The 19,353-nt window shown below is 39.2% G+C and overlaps 1 protein-coding gene across 7 annotated transcripts in view; it reads left to right on the forward strand.

Moving 5' to 3' along the window:
• The window catches only part of Trim37 (tripartite motif containing 37), a 137,236-nt gene that overhangs the window by 36,847 nt on the left and 81,036 nt on the right, over positions 1-19,353 (forward strand). For all 7 annotated transcript variants that reach the window (XM_037201538.1, XM_037201540.1, XM_028878262.2 and 4 more), the window contains 3 exons: positions 6,147-6,271; positions 12,808-12,858; positions 15,434-15,515. In XM_037201538.1, the coding sequence (XP_037057433.1) occupies positions 6,147-6,271; positions 12,808-12,858; positions 15,434-15,515 (258 nt within the window). The remainder of the gene's footprint in view (positions 1-6,146; positions 6,272-12,807; positions 12,859-15,433; positions 15,516-19,353) is intronic.

Raw genomic sequence — 19,353 nt, forward strand, 5'->3', positions numbered from 1 at the left:
TTCTGTGCTCTTCCACCATTGATTCTGATAGTTGAACTTGGGTCATAGTGGTAAGCACTTTTACTAGTGAGCCACCTCACTGGCCTAGAAAAGCTTGTGTTTTCCTGTGTTGAATCTTTCCTTCCTGGTTTCCTCGGCTACGGTGGACTCTTGGGTTAGCATTTGCTTTGCTTTTGCACTTCCAGTAGCTTGCCAGGATAGCGAATCAGTATTAACTTTATTGCATGTCTGAAAATACTTTTATATTTGATTGACAGTCTGGCCAGTAAGATTTACTACATGCTTATTTATTTTCTTCTCAGGACTCTCATTCTTGTTTGTTCTTTTGTTTGAGACAGGATCTTGACACATACTTAGCCCATGCTGTCCTGGAACTTGCCATGTAGCACAGAATGGTCTTCCTCTTATGATCCCCTTGATTCAGCCTTCCAAGTGTTAGAATCATAGGAGTGTGTCCCATTCGCTGCACAATTGTCCAGAGACTGTTTTATCCGACAAAGAGTTTATCCCTAACTGGCAGCCTTCTTCATTTTAGACCAGCTGCAGTGTACTGAGTGTATGAGAATTTATGCATTTTGTTTTAAACAACTGCTGTTAACCATAATACATGTGTTGAAAGTATGTGATTTGATACGTTTGACAAATGTGTACATTTTTAAATCATCACTGTTGTCACAATGGTGAACATACACATTTATTTTTATACATCTTTGTATTTTGTTCATCTACCCTTGTCTCCATGTAGCTTCCAATTTGGTTTCTGTTGTAAATTGATATTTTTCTATAATTATATGAAAAAATGGACTCTTAAACACTCATTTTATGTTTAACCTCTTTCAGCAAAATTATTTTGGGTTGCATTCATGGTACTGAATGCATCAGTAATTCTTTCATTTTTATTGCTTAGTGTTCACTTTATATAAACATCACATTTGCTTTTCCATTCAACTGATTATGTTCATTTCAGTGGATTATATCAACAAAGGCTTGTTTGGGGCTGTTACATTCTTGTACAAGTCTTTCCATGGATATATATTATCTTCTTGTTATGTCCCCTTAATACAGATGGCTGAATCAAATGGTAGATGTCTGGAAATAATTTTTTAAAGTAATATTCAAAAATTATTTTTTAATTATTTAATTAAAATTACTTTTAATTTTAAAAAAATTTGTTTTGTTTTTAATTATGTGTGTAGTATATCTGTGTGTGTGCGCGCGTGCGCGCGCGCATTGGCCTGAAAGGGTTGAGTCCCTCTGGAACTGGAGCTACAGGTGTTTGTGGGTCCTGGGAACTGAACTCTGGTCCTTTGCAAGAATAGTACATGCTACTAACTGCTGAGCCATCAGCCCCAAGTACAGCCCTTTATTTTTTAAGTAATTGCTGACGGTCTTCTGATTCAAGTTGCCTATTTTATGTTCCTACCAGTATTGTTTGGATTCCTTTGCAATACTGCTAGCACATGGAACAAATCTTCTTAATTTTAGTTGTTCTCATGAGAGTATCTAATCATGGCTGTAACTTCTATTTGCCTGTGACAAATGATGTTGAGAATCTCTTTTTTATGCTTACTTGCCATCCATATTTGTTGACGTTCTCTTCAAATCTTTTGCCTAAAATTTTATTGAGTTCTTTTATTTGTTTTGTTAGGTTTTTGCAATTCTTTGTTGTTTGTCTTAACTAGGATTATATTAGCTTTCTTTTCTGTTACTTTGACAAACTAAAAGAAAGAAAAGCTTATTGTCGTCATACTGTCCAGAGGATTTGGACCATGGTCTAGTACCTCTGTTGCTTTTGGGGCTATAGCAAGGCAGTATGTATATCATGGTGCAAGAAACCTGTTTAACTAATGCCAGGCCGTGGTGGCGCACGCCTTTAGTCCCAGCACTCGGGAGGCAGAGCCAGGCGGATCTCTGTGAGATGGAGTCCAGCCTGGTCTACAGAGCGAGATCCAGAACAGGCTCCAAAGCTACACAGAGAAACCCTGTCTTGAAAAAAACAAAACAAAACAACAACAAAGAGACCTGTTTAACTTGTGTCACTTGTAACAGGAGTGAAGAGAGTGACCAGGGGTCCAACACTCCCTTAAGACATGGTCTAACTCTGATCCATTGGGCTTCAGCTTTTTTATTTTTTTTTTTAAAGATTTATTTATTTTTTAGTGCATTGGGGTTTTGCCTGCTTGTATGTCTATGTGAGGATGCCAGATCCCCTGGGACTGGGGTTACAGACAGTTGTGAACTGCCATGTGGTTGCTGGGAATTGAATGTAGGTCCTTTGGAAGACAGCCAGTGCTCTTAACCTGAGCCACCTCTCCAGCCCGGGCTTCACATCTTAATGTTCTGCCACCTCTAGTAGCTCTATAGGTTGGTGACAGTTTGTAGCACCTGGCCCATTGGGTAAGTTGAGTATCATCCATAGAGAATTTTAAAGTTGTATTTGTTTGTTAGAGCTGCCATGATAGAGCCCCACTGAATGGGATCTTGAACAACAGAAATGAATCTTGTCATAATTCTAGATTCTGGCAGGTCAAGGCCAAAGTGCTAGTGGGTTTCATATTTCCTGAGGTCTCTTCCCTTGGCCTGTGGGTAATGTCCTCATTGATGTTTGTGTGCTGAGAACTCTGGTTGCTTCGCTTGAGCTTAATCAACTCATCCTCAAATACAGCTGAGGACTAGAGGTTTAGGCCTCCATCATATAAAATTGTAGATGATGAGAGATACAGTTCAGCCCACAATAATACATAGTTTTACAGAGCTGCCTCATGATCTTTATAGTCAGTTGAAACAAGCAGTGATAGATACTATTCCAAATTGTAGTGTAAAGTGCTAGAACTTCAGACTGATTTTGTTGAGTTCAAAATTCATAGTCTTTTAACTGCCATACATATTTTACTATATTAAATTTCTCATTCCTTTTTATAAAGGATTTATTTTATATGGTATGTATGTCTGAGTGCCTGCATGTATATATGTGCACCACGTGCATGTCTGGTGCCTCAGAGGCCAGAAGAGGTAGAATCCCTTGGAAGTGAAGATATAAGCTATTGTGAGTCACCATGTGGGTGCTGGGAACCAAACCCAGGTCTCTGCAAGATAAGCAGGTGCTTTTAACTGCTGAGCTATCTCTCCAGCCACAAAACCAAAAAAAAAAAAAAAAAAAAAAAAAAAAAAGAAATTCTCATTCTTTATCTCTGACTTAATATTTCAGGAAGTGATAGGATTGTGTGTATGAGATATGTGTATGATATCAGCATTTCTAGTGGCCATATATAATTAGAAATGCTTGTTGTTAAAGGAGTATCTGCTCATTAATATATAGTATATAATATATAAAGTAGTTTAACTATATCAGTGTGAAAATATATGCTTTTTTTAAATTAACACTAAAATAGGGAAAAGTTAATTTAAAATCCTATAAATTTAATGATTTAATTGTTAAAATGCAAGCAAACCTAGATTCTCTAAAGTTTCTTAATTTTTCAAACCTGCTTTGAAACTTAAATTTTTTTCTTTAAATTTATTTTATATGTATGTGAGAATTTCTGCTTATGTATGTATCACATGCGTGCTTGGTGCTCAAGGAGGCCAGAAGAGAGAGTGAGATTCCCTGTAACTGGAGTACTAGAAAATTGTGAACCACCTTGTAGGTGCTGGGAACTGAACCTGGGTCTTCTGCAAGAGCGATAAATGCTCTTAACTGCTTTTACCTACAGAACAATCTCTCCAGTCCCTATTTTTAAATTTTTAAAAAGATTTTTTGAGATAGAGTTTCATGTAAGCATAGGTTAACCTCAATTTCATCATGTAACTGAAGGATGTCCTTAAATTTCTAATCCTCCACCTCCCAAATGTTGGGATTGCAAATGTGCTAACAGGCTCAGTTTTCTGCTCAGTTGTGGGGTGAACATAGGGCTCCTTTCTAGATTTTTGAGACAGGGTTTCTCTATGTAATAGTCCTGGCTGTCCTGGGGGAACCTGCTTTGTAGACCAGACTGCACAGAGATCCACCTGCCTTTGCCTCCTGAGTGTTGGGATTAAAGGCGTGCACCACCAATGCCTATTTTATTCTTAATTTCATTCTTTCTTTTCCTTTTTTTCTTAATAAATCTTTTTTTTGTAAATTTATTATTTATTATGTGTACTGTGTCCTGCCTGCATATATGCCTGCATATCAGAACAGGGTACCAGTTCTCATTATAGGTGGTTGTAAGCCACCATGCGGTTGCTGGGAATTAAACTCTGGACCTCTGAAAGACTAGCCAGTGCTCTTAACCTCTGAGCTATCTCTCCAGTCTAATTTCATTAAATAACCTGATTGATATTGTTCGAATCTTGGATGGTCTTTTAATAAAAAATCCAGAGTCAGATATCAAGATGAAAGCTGAAAGATCAGAGAAGCAGAGCGGCCAGCCACTAGTTCTTACCTCTATAAAATCCTCAGTCTAAAGAGAGTGAGTTCCTGTTTCCTCATGCCTTATATAACTTTCTCTTCCCAGACATTACTTCCTGGGATTAAAGGTGTGTGCCACCACTGCCTGGCTCTGTTTCCAGTTTAGCCTTGAACTCAGAGATCCAGATGGATCTCTGCCTCATGAGTGATAGGATTAAGGGTGTATGTTACCACTGCCTGACCTTTGTGTCTAATCTAATGGCTAGCTCTGTCCTCTGATCCTTAGGCAAGTTTATTAGGTACACAATATATCACCACAATTAGATTTGTAATTATCCACTTTTTAAAAAAATATTATTTTTAATACTCTTTAAATGTAATTAATTAAAAAAAAAACAAGCTAGACAGTGGTGGTACACACCTTTAATCTCATCACTTGGGAAGCAGAGGCAGGCAGATCTCTCTGAGTTTGAGGCCAGCCTGGTCTACAGAGGGAGTTGCAGGACAGCCAGAGTTGCACAGAGAAACCCTGTGTCTTAAAAAAAATATATACATATATATATATATATATATATATATATATATATATATATATATAAAATTATTAGCCCTTTTCCTTTGCTTCTTCTAACCCCTCCCATGTTTCATTCCTTCTCCTCCCCATATTGGTAACTCCTTTTTCATTTTTATTGTTGTGTATGTGCACGTGCGTTCATGTGTGTGTGTAGTACATTTTTGGTTTTTGTGTGTATGACTTTGAAAGACCCTAACCCTTCAGGCTTATAACTCCAAGCCCCAGGAAATAAGGAACTAAAAAAAAACTAGTTCCAAGGGCCACCTGACTCAATCACTACTCAATCACCCCTGTAACAATGTAACAATGTAAAAAGATTTCTGTTAAGAGATATGCTCAACTGTGACTGGGATAGTTGCAAGTGTTCCAGGAAGGACCACTGTGACCTTTGTGTAAACTCCATTCCCGCCCTGATAACCCCCTTGAGGTTTCAGGAAGAATGTACATGCAGACGTGACTGTACCCACTCTGTGATCAGATCATGATCTTGTAAAACGAAATTGTATGGGAATTGTAATCTTATGGCTTTTGTGGGTTTTCCTTTAAAAGCCCCCATGGGGCTGCAGTAAGATGCGACTCCTGCTCCCAGGACAAGAGTTTGCCTGACTGTACAGCGCTTCAATAAAAACCTCGTGCTCTTGCATCAACTGGACTGGAGTCTGGGTTCTTGGGGCGCCCCCTTGAGAAGGTAGTACCCTGGGTCTGGGGTCTATCAACTTCAGGTCTGAACTTTGTATTGGACAGTAGTTTAGGGGGCTCATTCCTTGGAGAGGCTAATTCTCCTCAACAGTCCTTAGTTGCCTGGCTGCTCTGAAACTGACTATGTAGACTAGGTTAGCCTTGAACTCACAAAGATCTGCTTGTCTCTGCCTTCCAAGCAACAAGATTAAAGTATGCACCACCATACCTGGCCTCAAATTTTCTTAATGAAAATTCTTTTATTTATTTTGAGACAAGATTTCACTGTGTAGCCCTGACTGACCTGGATCCTGATATGTAGACCAGACTGGCCTGGAACTGTGGTGTGGACTAGTCTGGTATAAAACTCAAAATCTGCTTCTGTATCCCAAATCCTGAGATTAAAGGTGTGGGCTACCACACCTGGCCCTTTTCATTGAAAATTTTGAAGTGCCATTGAACAGTATTTTTGTTGGTTGAGATACTCTTTTTTTCCTCACATAGCTGCGGTCTTGCAGTAAGAGTGAGCTGATATCTAAGAGCTCAGAGATCCTAATGATGTTTCAGCAAGTTCACCGAAAACCCATGGCATCCTTTGTTACCACACCTGTTCCACCAGACTTTACCAGGTATGACAGTTTTAAAATTGTATTTCCATTTTAAGTTTGTATATAAGGGTATATACTTCAATAAGCCATTTTTCTTTTTCTTCCTTTTCTTTTCTGTCTTTTTTTTTTTTTAATTAAACAGATGAAATGTAGATTAATTAAGGAAACATGAGAAAATATTCTGGAGCATGGAAGGGGCTCCAAGAGATGCTGAATAAGCTTTTTTCTTAACTCATTTTAAGAAGTGGTCTCGGCCAGGCAGTGGTGGCGCACGCCTTTAATCCCAGCACTTGGGAGGCAGAGGCAGGCAGATCTCTGTGAGTTCGAGGCCAGCCTGGGCTACCAAGTGAGTTCCAGGAAAGGCGCAAAGCTACACAAGAGAAACCCTGTCTCGGGGGAAAAAAAAAAAAAAAAAAAAAAAAAAAAAAAAGAAGTGGTCTCATGTAAACAAGGGTAGTCTTATTTAAACTCACTATGTAACTGAGGCTGGACTTGAATTCCTGATCCTCCTGCCTCCACCTCCCAAGTGTTGAGGCTACAGGTGTGTGCCAACATTACTAGCTAACCATCTCCTTTTAAGGTACTTAAAAGTAATATAATGTAGTGAACTCATAAATCTGTTCTCAAAATCCATGATAGGCCTTTGAGCTGGTTCAGTGGGGCTCTTTGACTCCACGGCCTGAATTGGATTTCCCAGAACCTGCTGGGTGGAAAGGAGAGAGCATAACTCTAGGGATGTGATGGGCTCATACTTTTCTTGTAAAGGGAAACTGAGAGGGAATTAGACATAGTTTTCTTTAACTGGAGCTCCATTTTCCACAGAAAACAACTAATCTTACTGACTTCGTGGGTGTCTACTCTCCTTCCTTTCCTTTGTGTGTGGGGTAGGAAGTGGTTCCTGGACGCTGTGGTACCCTCAGCTGTGGTGCCCTTGAGGGCCAGAGGACAGCTTGAAAAGTCTCCTTTCTCTTCATCATTTGGATCTAAGGAATTGAATTCTGACGGTCTGGTTTGGCAGAAAGTGCCTTTACTGCTGTGCCCCTCAAAGGCCCTATTCATTCTTTTATTTGCCTTTTAAATTAATGTGTATCTTGTTAATCAAAACTTAAAAGTACATAGAATACCAAAAAGTTATGTAGGTGACATAGAATCTCCAGATTTTAAAAGAAGTAGGAGGAAGCAATTAGTAGAAAAAGTTTACAATCCTGGTATCTTTTTTGATTTTTCAGCTTGGGCTGAATCTTCAAATTCTTCTCAGCAGCATACATAGAGTGACATTGTGTCATTAAATTATTTTAAAAATTAATTTTTATTATCCCAGAGACAAGGTCTTATTGTATAGTCTTAGCTGGCCTAGAAATTGCTGTGTAGAGCAGGCTGATCTACCTCTGCCTCTTGGGTGCTGGGATTAAATTCATATACTACACCCATCCTAGATTAGTAGTGATGTGGTGGTTCTCCTCCTTTTCTTCCTCCTCCTCCTCTTCCTCCTCTTCCTCCCCCTCCCCCTCCTTCCCCCCCCCCTTCCTCTTCCCCCTCCCATCCTAGATTAGTCTTCTTTGTTCCTCCCTCCCTCCCTCCCTCCTTCCTTATTTTCTTTTTAGTTTTAGTTTTTGAGGCACGATTTCTTTGTCCTAAAACTCACTCTGTAGACCATCCTGTCCTCAAACTCAGCAGAGATCTCTCTGCCTCTACCTTCTAAGTGCTGGGATTAAAGGAGTGCACCACCACCTCCCAGCTAAGTGGGTCTTATCAGTGTAAGGATCATTTGGGATTACCTCAGAAACTGTCAGGCTACCTGGGGAGGAGAGATGGCCGAGCGGTTAGGAGAACACTGTGTCATCCAGATGTCCCTAGTTGAGTACACAATATCAGATGGCTCACAGCTCCTTACGACGCCAGTCTCAAGGGAGCAGAGGCCTCTGGCCTCTGAGGGCACTTGCAGATGTGTGTATAAACTAGACACACTGTACACAGAATTTTAAAAAAGTAGATCCTTTTAAAAGTTGTCAGTTTAGGGCTGGAGAGATGGCTCAGTGGTTAAGAACACTGGCTCTTCTTCCACAGGACCTGGGATCAATTCCCAGCAACCACATGGCAGCTTACAATTGTCTGTAACTCCAGTTCCAGGGGATCTGCTGCCTTCACACCAATGCACATAAAATAAAATAAAATTATTTAAAAGAAAGTTGTCAATTTAAAAAATTTTCACTAGTAGAATATCACTGAGATTACTTGACATGAAGTTTCTCTCTGTGTGTGTGTGTGTGTGTGTGTGTGAGAGAGAGAGAGAGAGAGAGAGAGAGAGAGAGAGAGAGAGAGAGAGAATTTGCTGAGCCAGCAATGGCAAAATACAACAGACTGGTTGCTAAGCGAACAGAAATTTATGTTTTCGTTTTTTTGAAAGCAAGAAATCCAAGATAATAATGCAAACAAGAGTCTGCAAGTCCTCTTAAGTTACAGACATCTGCCTTGGTCTTGTTTTCATAGGACGTTTTCTCTGTTTGTGAAAGGAGAGAGATGAGTCTATGGTGCTTTTAATTCTCATGTGCATATCACTTTCCTTGTATTAGGGCCCTGCTTCCACAACTTTGCCTCATTTATCCAGTGACTTCTCTTGATGTCATTCTGCAATGTAGGATAACATTGTATGTACAAATGGTCTTGTTGTATTGCTCTGGTTGGCCTCAAGACTCATTACTCTAGTCCTTCATTTGTTTGGTGCTAGAGATTGAGATCAGGGCTTCCCAAATGCTAGGCTACATTTGCAGTCCTCAGAATATGTGGTTTGAATACAGTGAGTAAAACCCCACTACAGTTTGGGAACCATTGACAGGTAAATTCTCATCCTGTTACCACTTTGGGCAACTTACCAAGCAAGTAACAATGCTTTCCAGCCTAATGATTAAATGTTGAACTTTCCTTGCTTGAGAATCATTCTCTTTCTCTCTAGTAATTCATGACCAACTATGGAACACCAGCATTCATTGATATTGGTACAGACCAAAGTTTAGATGTGCAATGCAATCTTTCTGTGCTTTTATGGTCATGAGACTGGATGGCTTTTACTTCCATCTACTAATGATTATTAGAGTGGAGTAGAAAAATTCAGTGAAATATTTATGACTATATGCCAGGCACTGTTGAAGGTATTACATAGAAAACGCAGAAGAATAACAAAAGCTCACTGGGGAAGTATTCTACCTTGAATTGTTTAGTATATCAAATATTTGTTACTCATTTTTGTGTGTATAAGATACATATGTATCAGACATTCTGAAAAGCAGAACTCATGTAGTGGAAAAGACTTTAGGGACAAATTGTTTGTTGGGGCCATGTTGTGTAGCAAGACTTACCCTAGGGAGATGCAACACACTTTCCCCAGATAGGAAGCCCATGACAGACCTAAGTACAGTTACCACCAAAGTCCAGCTTGGTGACCCAGTGAGTCTTACTGGGGTTAATTACAGGAATATGGGCAAGGGGTTACTTAAAGGAGCAAAAATGACTCAGTGACAATTGCGTCACCAAAGCCCACCCCAGCATGGGTGACAGCTCTCAAACCTGGGAACCTGGAGCACAATGCACAACTCAATGGGTTGGGTTGTGTCTTTTTCAGGTCAGGTGGCGTAGTTGATCTGAACCTCTTCCAGGCAGCTATGCTGGTCTCTTCTCCTTCCAGGAAGCTGGGCTTCTCTAAGAATCTTCTTTACAGTTTGGCCTTTCTGAGAGTGACTCTCAGGGGTCTATTGTTTACTCTTGGGAGGGAGAGGCCTAGTGAATCTGGACAGTTTCAGGGACTTCCTGAAGCTATTTTGAATTCTTTGTTTTAAAACACTTTCCTGGGAGATGAAATACCTCAAAATTGGAGGAAATTGCTGCATAACATTGCATCTCCCCTGGAAATGTCACCTAGCAGACTGGTGGTTTTGTTTTGCTTTTTTCTTTTAAGACTTTATAGAATAAAGTGTGGTGGTGCACACTCCTGTAATCTCAGCTCTTGGGAGGTTGAAATGGGCTGATTGGTCATCCTGGGCTACATGAGACTCTATCACATAAACAAAACTCATAAAAGAATAGTCTATGTGTTTATTAATGAAAATAATACATTGGAGAGACAAGGGAATTATTTCAGCTAGAATTTGAAGCGTTATTTATTATTGGGCATTGTAATCAAAAGACAGCTTAGGTATCCTCAGAGAGGACATAAAAATAGAGGAAGTTGTCAGTTCATAATCATCTTAGATATCTGGGAGCAATGGTCAAGTTGGGAAGGGAACCTAGATTTACTGGAGCCCATTCGGTGGATGCCTTTGGGTTCCCCCTCTCCTTCCCTTTATTCTGGTGTTCTGCTAAAGTCAGTGGTCTAAACATTTAAACATATGTTACTTGCAGATTGCCTGGATAGAGATAGTTTGAGGTTACTCTCCCATATTCTGTGAAAACAGATGAATTGACACTACCGTGACATGAATCTGTTCATAATGACCAGAGGAATCTCAGGAGGAGAAATAAGGGAACCGATGAAAAGCTAAGGCAGTGCTGAGACAGAGATCAAGGCTGGTCTGTGCTATATACTGTATGATTGTGTCTATGGAAGTTCCACAGCACTTACATGTGTACTACTTGAAATACACATGGAGTGTGCTGGTGGGTTTTTGTCAACATGACACAAATCTGGAGAGATCTGGGAAGTGGGAATTAAGTTGAGAAAATTCCTCTGTCTCATTGACCTCTAGGCAGATCTTCAGGACATTTTCTTGGTTAGTGATTGATGTGAGAGGGTTCAGGTTACTGGATGGGGGCCACCCATTGGCAGGTGGTCCTGGTCGGTATAAGAGAGCAGACTGAGTGAGCCATGGGCAGCAGGACAATAAGCACAATAAGGCACTCCTCCATGGCCTCTGCTTTAGTTCCTGCCTTCCAGGTTCTTGCCCTGAGTTTTCAGCCTTGACTTGCCTCAGAGATGGAGTACAATTGTAAGCTGAATTAAATTCTTTCTTTCCCAAGTTGCTTTTGGTCATGGTGTTTATCACAGCAGTAGAAACCATAAGATATGTAGAAATATCACAGTGTCCTGGGATAGATATGAATTTTCTGGGCTCTGGATCTGGGTTATAGCAAACACAGCACATATCACTGGAATAAGCACATAGCAAAAGAAACAGCATGTAGATCAGAAAACAGGATTGTTTGAAGTCTTTACATTTTGAAGGATATAGTGAATTGGTAGGTAAACTGACCAGTTTGTATGATTATATATTATCTAAGGTGATAGCCAAAAACATACTACTTTTGGTTGAAATTTGAAGACTGTTTTGAGATGATCCCTTTAGAGTTCTTATTAAGTTTGTGGTCTCTTAAAAAGATTTCCAGGTATTAGTTACATTGGTCTTGCTAATTGGGGTTTTGTATGTTGGGTGATAAGAGTACATAATTGGGAAACATTAGAGCAGGCCTCTGGGTATTTGACTTCTTGTGAAGCAGTAGTCAAGATTTATTAGGCACAAAGATGTAGAGGTGTGGCATGTGAGTATTCTAAGAAGTGCCAGCCGTTGACTGGGGACTTCATAGGAGTGCTTGACAAGATCAGTTTGGATAAAAAGTGCATCTTCCTACTCTGGAAAATATGACATCTGTTTGGATAATTCATTCTTTTATTGTTTTGGGGATAGGACCTTATATATATAGCCTAGGTTAGCCTCAAACTTGCTATTTAACTGAGGCTAGACTTGAACTTGTGATCCTTTTGCCTCTACCTTCTACGAGCTGCATGCATGGTTACCATATCAACTTACTTAGATAAATTTTAGAATAATTTTTATTTGTACTAAACATGTTCACCTGGCACACCACAAATTACTGTAGGTACAGTCTATCTGAAGGTATGGTGAAAATGATTTTCAGTCTATGTTGTTCAATTTATAATCATACTGAAATTATGACTACATATTATAATACTGGGTATAGTTCAGCTTTATGTTAAGTGATGTTTCAATGACAATGCCACAAACTATCCACATGATCTGAGGGTAATTGGGAGCAAGATATATTATCCTTCAGTTCATCCTCTGCTTACAGGTTAGTTCTCTTTAGACTTAGAGAAGATTATATGGAATTTAAGCTACTTGATGTCATCTTACCTTGCCAAGAATGTGATACTGTGCTAAGCCATCTCAGTTTCCCCTCGATTATATATTCTAATCTTCTAATAAAAGTATAGGAGAGCTGGAGCCATAGCTTAGTGATAGCGTGCTTGCCTAGCATGCTTGAGGATCCCTACAACTAACTATACAAAATAACAGAAGTGTATAGTGGGTATTTGCTAGTGAATAACCTTGAAGTAAATGTTTGCTCAATCTCCATTCTAATTATAAACTTGTTATGGTTTATGAACTGCTTTGATTTAATGCTGTGCTTAATAAAGACTTGGAAATATTTTATAGGTACTACTGCCTTCTAGTTTTCAAGATAATACCAAGGATCTTGTTTTGTTTTTTAACTAAATGGAAATTGTAAGTTAAGATAACTGATGTTTTCATCTTGTTTCTTTTTAGTGAATTGGTACCATCTTATGATTCAGCTACTTTTGTATTAGAGAACTTCAGGTAAGAGGTTTTGAGAACACTGGTTTTTTTCTTGTGTATGCACAAAGTAAGAGCCAAGATGGTCTTACTATGTGGTAGGAGTGAGCTAATGAAGTTCTTAACCAAAGTTTCCTATTAGAAGCAGAGCTGGTTTGGAATCTGCCTGCCGAGATTCATTTCTCATCTCAAAGGGCAGAAATGTTTGGATTTCAGAGTTTAAAATGTTTGCACATAGAGCTGGATGTGGGAGTGCACACCTTCAATCCTAGTACTCTGGAGGCAGAGGCAGTCAAATCTCTGAGGACAGTCTAATCTACAGAACTAATTCCAGGACAGCCAGGACTACACAGAAATCCTGTGTCAAAAAAACGGGGAGAAAAATGCACATAGATAATGAGATATCTTGGTTACATAAGGTTCAATCTAAAGCAAAATGTATTTCTGTTTCATGTATACATTATAACACATAACCTAAAGGCAATTTCATTTCATGCAGTATCTTAAGGGACTGTGCATGAAGTTGGGCATACATTTTCTACCTGACCTCTTTGTTGGATTTTTTTTTTTTTTTTTAACAGTCCTGGCTGTCCTGGAACTCACTCTGTAGACCAGCCTGGTCTCGAACTCAGAGATCCACATACTTCTGCCTCCCAAGTGCTGGGATTAAAGGCATGCACCACCACACCTGTACCAAAAGAAATAATTTAAAAAGAGAGCACACTTTGTTTTTGTATAAAAGAAATAAAAATTGTGGGAAAAAGGCTGCTGGGTGCCTGTTTTTCTATGCTAAAAATGAAGAGTTATGGACAAGAGGCCATTATTGTGCCGGGCGGTGGTGGCGCACGCCTTTAATCCCAGCGCTCGGGATGCAGAGGCAGGTGGATCTCTGTGAGTTCCAGGCCAGCCTGGGCTACCAAGTGAGTTCCAGGACAGGCTCCAATGCTATACAGAGAAACCCTGTCTCAAAAAACCACAAATAAATAAATAAATAAATAAATAAATAAATAAATAAATAAATGGCCATTATTGTAAGAAATACAGAGGCTCTTTTGTTAAATTACATGTTTGTTTGTTTGTTTTTTTTTTACTTTGCTAATTTTCTCTAGAATTAGAAACTTTAGTCAGTTGTCTATCATCTATCCCCGCCCCCCTTTTTGAGACAGGGTCTCACTGTATAGCCAGCTAGCCTTGGAACTTGCTATGTAGACCAGGTTGGGATTAAAGGAATGCACCATCATACTGCCTTAGAAGTAAATATATGAAATCACAAAGACTATGAGAGAACAGGACAAAGGAAACTAAAAATATGAGATCTTCAGGAAATAATGGGAATAGGTGCTGATAACTAAAAAGCCATTTATTTTTCCCCATGGTGGTGCTGGTGCTGGCGCTGGTGTGTATGTTTAGTATGTATAGTTTGTGTGGTTTCATGTGTGGAAGTCAGAAAACAACCTTAGGTGCTGTCTATCTTTTTTATTTATTTATTTATTTATTTATTTATTTATTTATTTATTTATTTATTTATTTATTTATTTATTAGTTTTTTGAGACAGGGTTTCTCTGTGTAGCTTTGTGTCTTTCCTGGAACTCACTCTGTAGCCCAGACTGGCCTCGAACTCACAGAGATCCGCCTGCCCCTGCCTCCCGAATGATGGGATTAAAGGCGTGCGCCAGCACCAGCACCACTCAGCTATCTTTTTTATTTTTAAATTATGTGTATGTGTGTGTCTGTAAGTATACCCTGTGTGAGTGCAGGTGCTCAAGGAGTCCAGAAGAGGGTGTCGGATTCCTTGAGCTGGAATAACAGGCAGTTGTAAGCTACTCAATGTAGGTGCTAGAAACTGAACTTAGGTATTCTGAAAGAACAGTAAATGTCCTAGAATCTTTGCAAATGCATTAGGCTGGCAGGTCGTCAAGGCCCAGGGATGCATCTGTCTCAGTTTCCCCAGTATTGGGATTGCCAGTGCAAGCTACCATGCCTAACAGTTTTTAACTTAGGTTCTCTGTTTGATTTTGTGTTTGCTAAGGATCTTTACTACCTAAGCTGCCTCCTCAGCCCATTTTGTTGTTTTTAATAGTATAACTTTGTAGCTAAAAGCCTTGCTGAGTGTTCCCTACAAATATTAAGGGTTGACACACATTCTTATTTCTCCAGTAAAAAATTATGCTATTCAGAAGTGGTCTGTTTCGTTTGCTTAATCATTTTGGGTTCTTAATATTGAGCTAGGGCTGTGTACATGTTAAACACAGGTTGTACCATTAAGTTATTTCCCCATGTTTTTGTCTTTGAAGTAGTAAAGAATGCTTACTGAAGCAGAATTAAATTTGGAATATTGAGTTTCCCTTAGATGGGCAGTTTTTGAGTTCTTGTTGGGTTTTAATACGATTTAAAAGATACTGCTGAATGTTTCATATCATTAATTCATAATGTAAGTATATCCATGCTTACTTAGTGACAGCTTGACTTGTTCAGTCACCTTCTCTTGTTCAGTATTTTACAAAGGAGCTTAAGGTGTGTAGTTGGCTTTTGGTTTTGCTTCTTGCCATTTCATAATAGTTTTGATGTTGGAATTTGGTTGGTTTTCTTTCTTTTTAGCACTTTGCGCCAGAGAGCAGATCCTGTTTACAGCCCGCCTCTTCAAGTTTCAGGACTTTGCTGGAGGTTAAAAGTTTACCCAGTAAGTTTTCCATATTTCTAAATTTTCAACTCAATTTTGAGCTTTTCTTTATTGTTTTGAACTATACTAGTTGACTTAATAGAGGAGTATGGAAATTAGCAATTTTCTATTTATGCCATTTATTACTAAATTTGTAAAAATATGTTAAATATAAATATATAAGCTCCAACATCACTAAATTTTATTTCTGGTCTAAAGGGGGAAAAATATGTTTTGAAGACAGTTTTAGGGGCTTGAGCGATGGATCAGCAGTTAAGAACACTGTTGCTTTTAGGACCAGGGTTTGATTCCTAGCACCTATGTGGTAGCTTACAACATTTATAACTCCAATATGAAGGGAACTTTCACTCTCTTCTGACTTCCAGGGCACCAGGCACACACATAGTACACAGATATATATTCAGGCAAAACATTCATACATATAAAATAAAAAAATTTTGAAAGATATTTAAAAAAAATTGGGGGGGTGGATTGGGGATTTAGCTCAATGGTAGAGTGCTTGCCTAGCAAGCACAAGGCCCTGGGTTCGATCCTCAGCTCAAAAAAAAAAAAACACCAAAATTTTTTTTTTGGTGGGTGGGGAACGCAGAATTTCTCTGTGTAGCCCCGACTGTCCTGGAAAACTCCTCTGTAGACCAGGCTGGCCTCAATTCAGAGATCCACCTGCGTCTGCCTCCCAAGTGCTGGGATTAAAGGCTTGTACTACCATGGTACCCAGCTAAAAAATTTTTTTTAAATTTATTTTATTCTGTATGTTTGAGTGTTTGCTTGCTTGTATGTATGTGTAGCACAATGGTGCCTGGTGAAGAGGATGTTGGATACTCTGGAACTAGAATTACAGATGGTAGTAAGTGCTAGGAATTAAAATTTTGTAAATATCATGAAAACAACAAAAAAAGATAAAGAGCGGGCGGTGGTGGCGCATGCCTTTAATTCCAGCACTCGGGAGACAGAGGCAGGCGGATCTCTGTGAGTTTGAGGCCAGCCTGGTCTATAGAGTGAGATCCAGGAAAGGCGCAAAGCTACACAGAGAAACCCTGTCTTGAAAAACCGGAAAAAGAAAAAAAAAAAGATAGTTATCTTGTAGCTCAGTTGCAGAGTACTTATCTGCCATGCAATATGCAGTACTCCAAAAGAAAATCACAGGTACTAAAACACATTTAAAAATATAATGATTGAATTTAACTGAGAGTTGAATCTTAAATTTAATTTAACTTATATAAAAATTAAATCAAATATTAATTTTAGATTGAATTAAATATTTAAATTAAGTTTTCTTTAAAAAATTTTATGTGTATGTGTGAGTGCCTATGTGTATGTGTGTGTGTACCCCTTGTAAGCACAGTGCTCTTGGAGGCCAGAAGAGGGTATCAGATCTCCTGGAATTGGGGTTACAGATGGTTATGACCTACCATATGAATGCTGAGAATTGTACTTGGGTCCTTTGCAAGAGCAGCATGCTCTTAACTGCTGAGCCATCTCTCCATACCCCTCCCCCCTTTCCCCTTATGACAGGGTCTTGCTATGTAGCTCAGGCTGGCCTAATCCCTAATGTGTAATTTAAGTTAACCTAGAATTCATGATTCTTCTGCAGTAGCATTCTGAATTCTGGAATTACAGCTATAAACCATGATGTCTGGCATTAGATATGTTCCTTTGGCAAGAATTAGTGTTCTTTTCTTGTGAAATGTCTTGTGTTTACTTCTGTGGTGTGGATAGCTATTGAGAGCCATTTCCTGTGTCATTTCTTTTTCATTTAATGTCGTAAAGCTTTCATACTGCCATGTTTCCCTTCTCTCATTTGGGTACCTACTATTATCACCCATATCTCTCTTCCTCTCCCAGTTTGTTTACCAGCTTTTCTTCTGAAGGCTACAATTTTAAGTATTATGAACTCTTGGATCTATATATATTCCCATTGAGTTAGGGCCCATAAATCCTCAAAAATTTTTAAATAAAATTGCAAAAATTACAAAAAATAATAGGACAAATGATGTGACTATGACACAAAGTGACAAATATACAGAATTATCCTAGATAATTTATCACACACAAGAAACAAAGAAGAAATGACTGGAGTCACATCCAGTAGATGGATAAATCTGTGTATTTGTCACTTTGTGTCATAGTCACATCATTTGTCCTATTATTTTTTATAATTTAAAATTTTTTGAGGATTTATTATTTCTATGTATATGGGTGTTTTATCTGCATGCTGGTGCACCTATGTGTATCATGAGCCCCCATGTGGCTGCTGGGAATCGAATTTGGTCCTCTGGATGGATGAGCCCCCAGGTTCTTTTAGCTGCTCATCCATCTTTCCCCTTCCTCCACAAAGCATGAGCAACATGACATGGCTCAAAAGCTTTTCAACTTGCTAGACACCCTTCGCAAAGACCAGTCTGTTTTGCCTATTCACAAGCTGACACACAGGAAAGGAGGTCTTCCCGGCCAGGGATTTCCTTCCTTGCCAACCCTGGAACATTTGCTCCTTTGAAACTGAAAGGGCATCTCCTGAATTTTGCCAACTATGCCAACTGTGTGTTGTGCATAGCCGGACTTTTGGCTTAGACTGAGTAAATTTATTAATGATATAGCAAGCAAAAATCAAAGAATAAACAGCAAATGGCAGAGAGATGCAACAGATCAATAGTAAAATATCATCAAATCAGGAGTTTACAACATCCTGTAGATAAACTAGGGTTGCCTGACTGAGTTAGCAGACAAAATTAGTATTGACCTGGAGGTTTACAAACACCCAGCAAAGTGAACCACATGAACCAGTGAGTTTATTGGGATTACTTAGAGATGTATAGATGAGCTTTACTTGCAAGAGCATGGATCACTCAAAAGCAGCTGCATCAAATTGCAGAAGCTGCATCCCTGGAGCTCCCTTGCAGGCAGCTGAATGGTGGGAGAATCACTGTTCACTGCATCAATAACCATGGAGAGGAGGCATGTGGGGTTTTTTTTTTTTTTTAGGTTTTAGTTTCCTGAGACTTGTAAGTTTTGTTTACTTTTGAGTCTTAGGAACCTTGGTTTTTCGAGACAGGGTTTCTCTGTACAACTCTGGTTGTCCTGGAACTCTCTTTGTAGACCAGGCTGGCCTGGAACTCACAGAGATATGCCTGCCTCTGTTTCACGAGTGCTGGGGTTAAAGGTGTGCACCAGCACCCCCTAGCTGAGTTGTAGGAACTCTCCACGGTGGAATGTTTCAATTTGGAGGCAGAACAGAGACAGGTAGTTTTGTGTTTTGTACCAGTTTTGTCCAAGTGTGAGTTAGGGCCAGCCAGGACTAAGTACTGAGACCCCCATCTCAAAACCAAACAAAAGCAGAGACAGGACTTTGAGTTTGAATCAAGCCTGAACCTTAGCATGAACTCCATTCTAGCCTCCACTAGTCCATGAGATCCCGTCTCCAAACACTAAATAGGGGTTGGGGATTTAGCTCAGTGATGGAGCACTTGCCTAGCAAGCGCAAGGCCCTGGGTTTGGTCCTCAGCTCCCACAAACAAACACTAAACAAACCTTGACCTGCTCACCATTAAATAGGTCTGTGTTGTTTTCTACTTCTCTTCGCCTCTAATAGATTCTGTTCCACATTGATTCTCTGAATTTGACTCCTGTGATACATAAGTGGAATGAATCATGTAGTAATTTACTATGACTGGCCTTATTAGACTGAGCATAATGAGCATAATGTCCTTGAAGTTCGCCATTTATTTTTTTTTGTTTGTTTGGTAGCATAGAATTTTCATTCATTGATAAAGATGAATAATACCTCAGTATATGTGTATTTCACATTTTGTTCACTGATTCTTTTTTCAACTGAGCCATC

This window comes from Peromyscus leucopus, chromosome 8b (assembly GCF_004664715.2).
Source record: "Peromyscus leucopus breed LL Stock chromosome 8b, UCI_PerLeu_2.1, whole genome shotgun sequence".
NCBI lineage: Eukaryota > Metazoa > Chordata > Mammalia > Rodentia > Cricetidae > Peromyscus > Peromyscus leucopus.